The following is a 12465-nucleotide window of genomic DNA, read 5'->3' as shown; positions in this document are numbered from 1 at the left end:
TTAAATATTAGACAGGCACCTACTGAAGACTTTCCTCTTTCAACAAGCCTTTTAAGTAGAGACCTTATCCTAGTCTGCATCTGTATTAGAATTGTTTTTAAGATGTTTTAAAAGATGTTTTGTTTTTAAGATGTTCTTAGTGTTTTATCTTTTGTTTGCTGCCCTGGGCACCTTCTGGGAGAAAGGGCAGGATATACATTTAAATATATAAATAAATAAAATAATTTGCTAAATATAGTAATAGTGCTTGAGAAGTTAGCTATTTAAGGGATCCTTGCCAACACTGCCTCTTTCCCTGCTTTGCCTCTGCAAAAGCCATATCAAACATAATTATGCAGCACTCCCTACCACAGCCCTTCTGTCAATGACTTTTCCAGGGGCATGAGGGACCAAGGTGGGAACACAGGCCTGAAGAGCTCTGGTGCCCATCAGAAGGCTTCAAGTGATATTTTGGGTCCTAGCTCATTGTTTCAAAATATTATTTCAAAAAGATGCTGACACTCTCTGTTTCTCTTTTAAAAGCAACTGTCTGAGGATTACAAAGCAACTGACACTACTGAATCCAGACAGCGAAGGGATCATGGTCCTACACATGCTCTTCTGATGAGCCACATGCTGGAATGTAGAAGAGCCAGCCAAGAGGACATGGCCTTGGAAGACACAGGTTCTCAACAGAGTCTTTCAGAAGAGCAGTAAAGAATCGACTTTCAAAAGGGATAATGCTCTGTACAACTAAAAGCAAAACACCACTAGGTTAGTGCCCCAGATAAAGTTTTAAAGTTATGTCAAATATAAGGGGGGGGGGGCAAAATGTAAAGGTTCTATTTTTTTAACACTTCAGTGAGAAATATTTTAGTGAAAAATATTGCAATGTAGAAACAAAATATTCTACAGCTGGCATTCAGCGCTGTCCAAAAATGCAAGGCAACTTTATCTCAGGTTCCTGAAAATTCAAATGTGATCTGAAAAAACATCAACAACCTATCTTGCCATTCAAGATTCCTTCCCCTGAAGAAGTGCTAATATGTTTTTGGATAGATTTTGGAAAAAATTTGAGGAGAGGTTGAGAGACAGTGTGTACATGGAACAGAGACTGAAAGCAACAGAGAATCTGAATGCAGCTCAATGAAAAACACATCGACATCTGTCTCTTCTCATAACCAAACAGATGACTGAATGCAAAATAACTGGCATTTTATACATAATGCATCAGAAAGGATTGCTTTTAATTGAAGCAATGAATATGTAATAGGAGAGAAAACTGCATACTCTAAGATTAGTATGATGAATCTTAAAAAAAAAAATCAAAAGGAAAGCCTCATTCTTCTGTTTGTTTGAAGTGTCATGCAGCTGGCAATTAAGTGCCGCAACATATTAATCCAGAAGGTGGCCCACTGCATGCAGCCATAATGAAATAGTATATGAAAGTGCCAGGCTACACATTGCTGTAAACCAAATATAGCCAATGCATGAAAAGCCTTCACAAAGCCAATGGTGCTCCTTATTTGCAAACAAAGCTGCTTTCTCTAAATGGTTGTTTTTACACATAACCTTGCACTCCTGTTTTGGTTGGCAGAAATCCATGTCTATTTCTGAAACCAAGAGACTTAACACAACTGTAAAGTACTATAGTACTCTCTTTCACATCCACATAAACATGTCAATTTTTTTGTAATTAAAGACTTTACAACTACCAATGTCTGGTTTTGATGTTCTTGTTTGGTTATATCTGCAGAATATACAGCATTTCTGCTTTTTTATTTTACTAAGAAGCCACAACCATTGTCAGGAACCAAGACAGTTAATTCACAGCCAGGGATAATTTGAAAGGTCCTGTGAGTCAAAGACAAGCATCCACATTGCTTGAAAGCAGACAAAAATGTATGTTGCAAGAATGCATGAATAAAGCATAGGTGTACAAGTAGAGGCAAACGTGATAAAGTTTATTGGGCTATCAAGCACGGCTCCCTCACAATGGCTTGCAACATTTAGCCAACTGTAGAGCAAGAAAATCACTGGACTACAGGAATTATATTGCATGCCCAGGATTCCATCAATACACACCCAAAGTCAGTCCCACATACGTTGGCTTACAGTTTTGGTGGTCGTGTTTTTCAGCGTCTTTGCTATCATACAAGTCTGTGCCCCAAACAATACAAATTCTGTATCAAATCCCAGGTAGACATTTGGGTCATGGGCATTTAGTCTCTTGAATACTCGAGTCTTTGGCAGCTACTGCTTGCATGTTTTTAAATATTAATCCACAGCTATGAAGTCTAGGGTGGAAATGTTTCTTTTTTTTAAAAAAAGTAAAAACTCTAAAATCGTAAAGATCTGTGTCAAATTTACTTTTGAAAGGAGGGGCGGAAAGTTCTTTAAAACACACATGGACTGTGCCTCCTGTCTCCTTCTGGTAAGGGTTGTATGAATGGGAAGAGATGGAGAAACTGATGGCAGTCTGCTGCTCTTTTTCTCCCGTAGCACTTTTTCTCCTGCAACTTTGGTAGAAGCAAAAGCAAAGGCTTCTGTTGCTTTGAGCTCCTGAAGCCAAATCAACTTCCTCTTATGTCCCTTCTCAGTGGCTATCAGCTTTTGCACTGGACTGTGTTTTGCAGAAGGCCATTGGAAAGGAGCACAAGGGCACCTTTCCACAGTGCTTTCTGGCAGTTCTGGCTGATGATTACATCCACAAACATACATGGCTGGGTCAGACTAAGGGTTCACCTAGCCAGTATCCTGTTTCCCACAATGGTGAACCAGATGCCTCTGGGAAGCCCACAAGCAGGGCTTGAAGGCAACAGCCCTCACCAACAGGTATTCAGAGAGATACTGGCATTACATTTGTAAAATTCTGGAAGCTCTGATAGACTGAGATGTATCTTGCATCCACAGAAGAATGCCAGTGCTTTTTGTGGCTAAATTTATATATATATATATATATATATATTAAAAAAACACCCTGCCATGCCTAATGCAAGATTTTGGGTTCATCTTTGGTTCAGATCTGCAGAATTCCTATAAAGAGCTGAATGAAGCCTGACAATTGCCCAGCTTTGCAGGCCTACAAGCATTCTATAGCCCTATTTGTTGCATTTATTCATCAGTGAATGCTTTTAACATATCTGTGTATACGTTCTTTCTCCAGAAACCATTGTGCTTGGTGTTTAGAAATGTTGCATAATCTCATTTAAATCTTTGTTCATTTGAAATCCACTCATCATGTCCTTGCATTTCACATATTTTAGTGTGTATACAAAAATCTTCACCCTGCATTGGATCAAAATGGGGTCCAGGCTAATGTACAGGTTCTGTAAACAAATCATCCATGATTAATCACAGGGCAGCTGCATTATGAGACGAGCACAGATATTCATGGCCAAAAATATGTTATGCCATTCATATGATAATTGCAGCTAACACATGAACAACTGGTTTACAGTGTTGCATGGATCATTTTCTTATGCCAAGCAATTCTGTAACAGTTGCAGGCAAACCAGAAAATGATACACCTGTCACATATTCGCTATGATTTTAAACTATTTGTGGAAACCTGCATTGTGTTTGCTAATTTTCCTGGAATGAATTCAAGTAGTCTTTCATTCCCAGATGTACATCAGTCCCATGTTGATTTTGAGGGCATTGTTTACAGAAGACACAAACAAGTGGAATACACTAGGGCTGAGTTGGTGCTGGTCAGGATTTTAAGGACAAGGCTGCATCTATCCCAGCAGTCTTGTCAAAATCCATATTGTTTTGTTCTGCACTACCCCAATATTAATCTTTACACATTCCTTATCCTTATGTGCTTTGTACTCCCAGAACTGCAAAGATAGATTTTCTCCTTTCTACCAACTTTCTTACTTAATGTTCACTTAATGCAGCTTATGATATAAAAGAATGGCTTCCAGTCGAACAGACATGATATAAAATAAAAAGGGGAAGGGGAGAGGAAAATAACTAAAGTAAAGTATGATATCTTAAGTGATGGTTGCTTGATGGAATGGAATGACTCCTATGGACAGTTCTGGAGGGTAAAATCACAAAGGCAGTTGGTCTCAGCCAAGCTAAGGGAGGCGGTTTCACTATCTCACCTTCCTCTCTGATGCAGCAAAGTGTTGCTCTTTTCCAAAGCAGTGCTAAACATGTGCAGTTTCACTCATACGAACATACATACTCCTATACATTTGGTCCAGTGTGTGTCAAAAGAGGAGGTTGGAATTTGAGAAGGGATTCTGTAATAGCCACCTTCTCTAACATTTAGCTCTCTGGCATAACTTCTGCTAAATGAAAGTAGCAGATGAGACAAATATGGTGGTCTTTGGATGCATGAGCTCATACAGTTTAGATTACAGGAAAGTTTGTAACTCTTTAATATTGTATATATTGTTGTATGGGAAAACATTCAAAGAAGTGGGGCTCTAAAAATGAATAAAGAGTGATACATAAGATGCAACATACCCATTGCACAATCTCCTTGAAAATACAGATCACCACCATTACACATTGCCATTAAGAAAACCAATGACACCAGTACCCATTTATTTATTTTCTTAGTTACACTCTACCTTTCTTTCATCATTGAATGCAAGATGGTGTAGCATACATGTGGTTCCCGGGTGGTCACCCATTCAGGCACTAACCTGGCCCAGACCTAGTTAGCTTCAGCAAGGTGGTGGCGTCATATGTCTTCAGACCATACCCTGAGAGTATATTACTATAGCATAATTAAAGCTACTCTAGTCAAGTGACAAGATCATCTCTTTTAGTCTTTAACATGTTTTGAATGTCCTTGAAACTCACCACTACCGTGTGGAGCAGCTAATTATTTCAGTTGGGGGAGATGTCTAAGGCTGATAAACCAATACAATTCATGTTTGTTTTGCTCGCAATATTTATGTATCACCCAGTAACAAAAGTTTTCTGGACAGTTTACAAGTAAAATTAATACTATAGAGTATAAACATAAAACATAATAAAACCAACAGCAGAAGAAAACCAGAGTAAAACTGGTGGCAGTGCAAAGGACCTCAACAATGCAAAGTAATTTTTTTTTAAAGACTTGAAAGTTTGGGGTAGGAAAAAGAAGTTTACATCTGAAACCAGAAACACAACACCACAGGCACTAGGCAAGGTTCTGTGGGGAGGACATTTTACAACCCCGTTAAAATGATCCCCTCAGTAGCAGCCACTTGACTCATCTTGCATGGCAGGGACACCTGGAGAAGGGTTCAGAGGATGTTCTTATGCCCAAATAGGTACATGCAGGATGAGATTATTCTTTAAGTCTTTTAAAGCCAGCACTTCAAATTGCAAGCAGAAATGGAACAGAAGATAATGCATACAAGTAAGCACATGCATGATGTAAACCATCTTGCAGCCAGCTTTTGGACCTGCTGAAATTTCTGGACCATTTCCAAAGGCAGCTCCAAATGTAACACATTGCAATAATCCAAATGGGAGATTACCAGAGTGTGGATAACTGTCCCAGAAACTGTTGGTATGTCAACCTAAGCTGATTAAATGAATGTTTGCTCAGAAGGCCATTTTATTGTATTGAATGGGTTTTATTCCAAGTAAGTATGTATAGGATTACAATCTAAAAATAATTCTAGTCAAGATTCAACTCTTGACTCCTAGAGTCAAGTCCAATGCTAGGTACACTCCGTCATGCTGGTTTTCCATATACTGTATAGCATTAAAAAAAAGCCTGAGATTCTTCGGTACTTTAATTGCTTTCTGCTTTCCGCAAAGGTTATATTTTCTAAGATGAAAGTCACAAACTTGCTTTCAGTTCTTAAAATATTGGAGGATGGTAATGTATTGGTGCTTGTCTAGTGCTCTAAGCATGACACCTTCTGTCCTTCATTAATGCTGACAAGCTAAGGATGTAAACACTGCTATTCTGAAGCCAAATGGCACAGCTAGCCATTACTACTGCTGGGCAGATCAATTTTCAATTTATTGTGTTAATGCAAGAAGTTTTCACTGTGCTTGTGTTAGTGAAATAATGTTAGACTCAATTGCACCCAGCAGGTGTTCCCTCAGTTGGTGAACCACTGCTGTAATGGCTTCAGTCATCCTTCACTCCACACACAGAGAGATGTGCTGCTTCTATGGCCACAGAAGCCAGTGGTGAAAAAATGGAGATACCTTCACCAGTCCTGATTCTTTAGAGGTTCCAAGAATACTGTAACAGTGAACTGTGATTCATCTGCACTGGTGTCTCTGTGCTATACCTCTATATGGAAGAAAAGCACTTAGGCATTTCTATAATAATGCATGCCAAGCTACTAGGAATGGCAATCACACATATGTGGACATTGCAGAATTAGTCTGACACGTCACCCACTCCACATTCTGATCCCTAAAATTATTTTTTGTGTTATTACATTGATTTGGAGAAATCAGTTTCTATCAGTTAACAAAGTCCCCAGTATATTAGGGAACTGCATGCTGGCAGTGGGCAGGGCTGGAGCCAAATGTGGACAGTGTACCCCCTTTCCTTTCTCTCCTTCTGACACCCTTTCTTTCTTGCTTCCCTCCCATTTCCCCCCCTCTTGCCACCTGCATAAAATTACCCTTGCTGTATGGCCCATTATTAACTTTAACTGGCACTGGCAATTATGGGTCTCAGGCAAAGGTTTTTCCCCAACCCCATTCCTTCAGCCTTTAACTAGAGAAAGCAGGGGTGGAATATTCCGAACACAAAGTTATGTACTCTGCCACAAAGCTCTGGCTGCCAAGTGTCACTAGCAACATTTGTTTAAGTTCAACTAAGTTTTCATCCTAGTAACCTTGCATTACAAACTCAACAAAAACTAAAACAATTTCTTAAATGTATTGTCAATGTCTCCTCAGTGAAAACAACTCCCATCCATTTTGAAATACCTTAATAATCTGGTGCTGGACATGTAAATAGACTTTTCCACTGTTTTATGAATCACAGAACTGCTTCCACCTCTAATGTTTTGCATTTTGCCGGGAGAAGCTTGATGGAATTTCATGAAGACTACTGGCAGGGTGGGGTGAAAAAATGCAGTGGGATTGGTGTTGCTTGGGGGAGGAAATGTTGGGAACTCATGATATTTCTAAGAACAGGTAAGATTGTGTGGTGTAGGGGAGGTAAAAAGGAAAGGAAACAAAGGGAGTCTCGTTGCTAGTCTCGTTGATTTTTCAGGCTATTAAATGGCATTTTAAAAAAAATAATACAGATACATTGTTTAGCCAATTTCTGCTTTTCTCTTTTTTTTTGCAGCAGATAAACTACAACAAAAACAGAGGAGGTGAAGAAAGTTGCTTTCAGTACATTTCTATTTCAATAGTTAGAATACTTAGAAGACCAGATTGCAGCTGAATGGTTATATTTTCTCATCCTAGGTTCTTAATGAAACTTTTTTTTTATTTTCTACCACTGAATCTCCTAACAATCCCATCTTATTGACTATGCAGAAGTTCAAACATTACAAAATTAATCTCTTCTTCAGAAATCTTAAATGCAAAATCATCATCATCAACAGGCCAGTACAAGTTGAATACTGCAGACTTTGTTTATGTTACACCATCTGGACACTTTCTGGCTTAACTTTGCTACAAATCTATGTGTTGAATGGCCTTGATTCTAAGGCCTGTAGAGAAGATCAGGCACAAATTATTCTCTTCCTGTTATACCAATTAAAATTCACAGGTGCAACACAACTTTAATCAGGAGCTCTGCAGATATATCATGTGCACTGGACATCAGTCATATTGAATGCATGCTGTAGGGCTGTTATTTCTTGTATCACAGTGCTCTTGAATCTTCCCAAATGCAAGCAGCAGATAATATACTATTGTCAACACAAGGTCTCATAAAGCAATAATGAAGTGAGAAACGTGCTCATCTAGACTAATCATAAACCACTAGGTTCATCCTCCTAATCCAGTTTCTCACTTCATTGCTACATGTTTCATATAGGCATGCTGTGTTGGGAAGCTGATGTCTTTAAATGGTATCAATGCTGCACAGAACACCTGCACCACATAAAGGAGCCAATAGCAATAAATGACTCTCAAGGGAACCAGGACACACATGGCAAGGAAAGGCAACCCCTTGTCAGTTGCACCCAGGGAAAGTTCCTTCTTGATGCCAAATATAATGATCAGAGATACCATCTATGAAACAGGACGGCTAGTTTTTAACTTCTGGCTTGCTCTCAATATTAAGAAACAAGAAAATTGAATAGGGCTATAACACTGCACAAGTCTAGTAGACGTCTGCAGTTATACCAAGTCTTTACCTCAAGTATATGGGGAGAAAAAACACTCATTTCTGTCAAGTCCACAGGCAGACTTCTAAGCACCTGCAATAAGGCAGAGCTGGTAACACGATCGCTGTATGAAAAAAGATACTGATGGACTCTTGCTATTGTAGACAAATTATAACCTGGTATTTAAATAAATGACATTGAGAACACTGCAAGTTTCCATATTCCTTTAACCAAGAAATGCTTTAATTTATCATTTGTTACACTTCATACACCAAGAGTGAAGGAAGAAAAGGGCTTAAATGCCTTTCCAGTTTTTGCTGGAGTCAAGGAACACTATATAGTTCATGAAAGCAAATGTACACCTGGCTGGGAATAGAGCTTTCATTACATGCAAAACTGATTTAAGTGGTAAACACTTTTCCTGAACACTATTCAGATGGGACACAAACTGTCGCAGTAATTTTTAGTTTCTTTATTAACTAGAAATGGTGCTAAAAGAAACAAAAATGGTTAAGCGTTAGTGGATGCAACAGTTGTTTAACTAGCACCATCAAATGTCAAACTGAATTAAAGAAAAATATTGATTTACATGAGAAATACCCCCCAACACAGTTTAATGAAAATATATATCAAGGAAATATCTGCCAGAAATTTAGAAATGAAAGAAAAAGCAAACGAAAAATGGCCTAGTGAAAAACTTGGCAGAATCCTGATCAGCTATCTCCTCAATAGTTAGCAGTTTCTTTTAAACACTAACCTCAAAATAACACTAGAAATATCAGTAGGCGCGTCCTTTCTTTCTGGACTCATCATATTTCCCTTTTTCACTTACCTTGAGAAGCCAAGCTGACCTATCTCTGTGTTTCATTACTGTTATCCCCGATCCAGCTAAAGAGCATTCCATGTGCAATTCAGGTATGTGCCTACTGCACATTTAAGCAGAGCTTGTGATAAGTCATGTACAGGGTAGGGGAAGAAAGAAGATACAAAATGTCAGGAAGACTTTTGGACCAAGATAAACTTCTCTTCCAATGAAGTGCTACGACTGAAAAAGTCTCAGCCCAGTTCCACTAATTTTGATACAGGACTGTGCAGAATTTGTTCTCATGTGCACCGAGATAGGTAAAATTCAATTCAGCGTCTGGCCTCACAGTATTATGAAGCTAAAATCAAATAGCTTTGCTTTCAGATCCTAGGATAAATTTTCTGGTCCTTATTTTATCTGTAAATGAAGGAAATGTGAGTAATGTAAATGTAAGCAGGATTTGAAAAGCAATGGCAGGCAACAAATTGAAATAGCTCAGCTCACACCTGCATATTCAAAGTCAATAAAGCCTCAAAGATAGAGGCTCCACTAGGCTGTAAAGAATACATAAGATGGCATGTATAACACAAACTTCTCATTGTAGGCAGTTCTGTACAGCTGTCACAATATCTTGCAAAATGCCATCTCTATTCTCCTTTGTAATCTAGAATCAGGAAAAAATATGGATTAGTTACCATTGGCAGTCATTTATTGCAACAGTGGTGAACACACAAGGCTTACAAAATGGATAATAATCCCTTCAGTTAATAATTGGGATAATATTCCTCTTGTTCCCATGGCATCTACCTCCAAATTACTTGATTTGCCTTATGACTGCTCAAGAACAATCAGGTCAAATAGACTATGCATGCTGCTGCAGTTGTGAAAATATGCAGCCAGATGCAGTGGATGTGGATGGAATATTACCAGAAAAGCAAAGATATACAAGATATATTCACCAATAGGCAAAAAACCTTGCAGTTTAAGAATGTACCTATAGTGCACAGATATTTCTATCAAACTTTAAAAAGCAGGGAAATTAGGCAGCTATAGTGAATGCACCAGGGGAGCAGGAGACCTGACCTCCTGTCTGAGATATTGTATTGCCCTACAAATTCGTCAAACTGCAAACACAATTTGGGTTGGTCTTTCACAGTCCAATCCACTTCATATGTAGCTTGGAAGAATTTGGTAACATGTGCCTCTGAGCATATGGCGAGTGGTGGCAACACGTGCCATCTCCAAAGATGGAGAATTATATTTTTGTATGTTTGTTGGTGTTCTTCTTACTTTGCTTCTTTCCTGTGTTACTAATGTTTCTACAGAGAATCAAATCAAGAAAATTATATTTCTCTCATTATTCATCCTAGAAGTCTGTGTCAATTTTTTTTTATTAATTTCAAAGCCTTTTCATTGGTCAGTGTCATATGATGGTGAAGACAGCCTTTTGTGTTTCAAATGGGAAGTTATGTTCTATTTCTGTTTTGGGTGCATTAACAATTGAATCTGAAACTGCAGTTTGATGTAAAATCAGACTGATTATATTGCTACTTCAGGAATGACTCTACCTGTTGGAAAAAACAAACTTAGCCTGCCCAAGATGCATGTTTTCAGCCTGCTATGTTTAAACCACTTCATTTAAGGCACGGTGGGCAGAGTCAATTAAAAACATACAGCACACCTAGAATTTTGCTAGAATATATTTCACCTCCCACTGTTTTATCTTGTGCAAACTGAGATGCTCCTGATGCCCACTGGAGACTATTCTGCAGAATAGCCAGTGCCATTATTCTACAATTATTTTTTTAGTTTTTTTAGTGTAAATTTTGCAAAGTGTTGCTGTACTTCACATATTCACAGAAATAGAAACAAATTAAAATGATTTCCTAAAGGAAACTTCACTAAAATTACAAAGTAAATCAGACAAATGAGCCAGTCTCCAAATCATTGGCCAGGGTGTAGGCTTGGCCCCTGATGCACACAGGAGTCCTGTGCAAATAGCAACAGAGATCTCTGTAGCCGGTCTTATTCTTTAACTAAACACCATAGCTAAGGTTCATATATGACTAAATAGAGCTACAAAATATTAATTTCATGGATTTTAGTTCAGATAAATATTACCATAGTATCACATTTCCGATGTTTATATGGATGCCAATCTTAACTACATAGGATCTTGTTTTGTCTTTCTACATCATGTCATGGTATATTCTTAAGGCTATTGTGATGGGTGTTGAGAGTAGGAATTCAATGGCTTTTTTCCTTGATCTCTGGCACCTGAATTGTGCCTTATGCTTTAACCCTAATATTAAAGTCCTCTTTGTGTAATATCAAATACTACTAACAACAACAGTGTGCAAGACAGTCACATATGCTACATTTAAATGACAAAGAGTGGCCAGCAATGGAATGCACTGTAGTTCGAGACACTCCTTTTGCTAAATCTTTCCTTTGTATAGTAACCACTCTTCTCATTTTCTCCTTTGTTGCACTCTCTCTCATCCTACTGCCCATCAAGAAACCCTCTTTATAAAAAAAAGGATAAGAAAAATGTGGCCTTCCAGATGTTGTTGGAGTCCAGCTCCCATAAGCTATAGCCAGCATGGCCAATGGTCAGGAACAATAGGAGTTGTAATCCAACAACATATGAAAGCCCACAGGTTCCCCATCCTTGTTAAACAGGATACGTTTCTCAAACCTCACCCCATTCTCTCATATTCATAAGCATCTCGGAGAGAAAACACTCCCTGCCCTTCCCCATTTAAAACATATTGACTCCTTTAAGAGTTAGTTTCAAAAGGAGGGGAGAGAAGCATATACTTTTAACCTCAATTTTTCATGATAAAATGCTGCTCAGAATTAACATTTGTAGTTTGTGTTACAAGAATATCTACTGAAACTGACAATCAAATTTATAACTCTACCCTCTACCATACATTGCCAGAAATCGTTATTGCACTGTACTTGTGGAGGTGAAGCCACTGCCACCTTTTGGTTGAAATGAGGCGCCAACCACTCAGGGAATGAATATTTGCCAATTGTAAGTTTGGCTGTGATTAAAAACTTATACAAGGCATTCAAAGTCGTTTTTAGGGCAGACTGGACTGCAAAAAGTCTGAGGTGGTTGGGGAGCTGAGAGAGAGGGACAAGGTGCTCAGATACAAGGTGGATGGAGGAAGAGTGCAGAGTAAGCAATAAGCTGGAAAACAGGTAGCTGAGGTCAAGAAGAAAGACAAAGAAAAAAAGCAGGGACAAGAGACTGAAATGAGAGGGGTTCTGAAGAAACAGCACTTAAGGCAAGGAGGAGCTGTACGCTTGTGGAAAAGGGAAACCAGAATGCTGGAGTTGGTAGCCAACAGGCAGGGTGAGGAAAGAGCGAGTCAAAGTAGGTAGTATGTTGTAAAGCAAAGACAG

At 38.6% G+C, this 12465-nt stretch overlaps 2 protein-coding genes across 2 annotated transcripts in view; one reads left to right on the top strand and one right to left on the bottom strand.

The window, feature by feature from the left end:
* PCNX2 (pecanex 2) overlaps window positions 1-757 on the top strand; it is a 262726-nt gene extending 261969 nt beyond the window's left edge. Inside the window, exon 34 of the mRNA XM_061624508.1 lies at window positions 523-757. Within this exon, the coding sequence (XP_061480492.1) occupies window positions 523-696 (174 nt within the window). The 3' untranslated portion in view covers window positions 697-757. The remainder of the gene's footprint in view (window positions 1-522) is intronic.
* Window positions 758-6563: 5806 nt separating this feature from the next.
* NTPCR (nucleoside-triphosphatase, cancer-related) overlaps window positions 6564-12465 on the bottom strand; it is a 29454-nt gene continuing 23552 nt past the window's right edge. The window contains exon 5 of the mRNA XM_061624505.1: window positions 6564-9715. Coding sequence (XP_061480489.1) covers window positions 9647-9715 — 69 coding nt within the window. The 3' untranslated portion in view covers window positions 6564-9646. The remainder of the gene's footprint in view (window positions 9716-12465) is intronic.

Source organism: Rhineura floridana, chromosome 4, assembly GCF_030035675.1.
Source record: "Rhineura floridana isolate rRhiFlo1 chromosome 4, rRhiFlo1.hap2, whole genome shotgun sequence".
NCBI classification, from domain to species: domain Eukaryota; kingdom Metazoa; phylum Chordata; class Lepidosauria; order Squamata; family Rhineuridae; genus Rhineura; species Rhineura floridana.
This window is presented reverse-complemented; position numbering and strand designations above follow the sequence as displayed.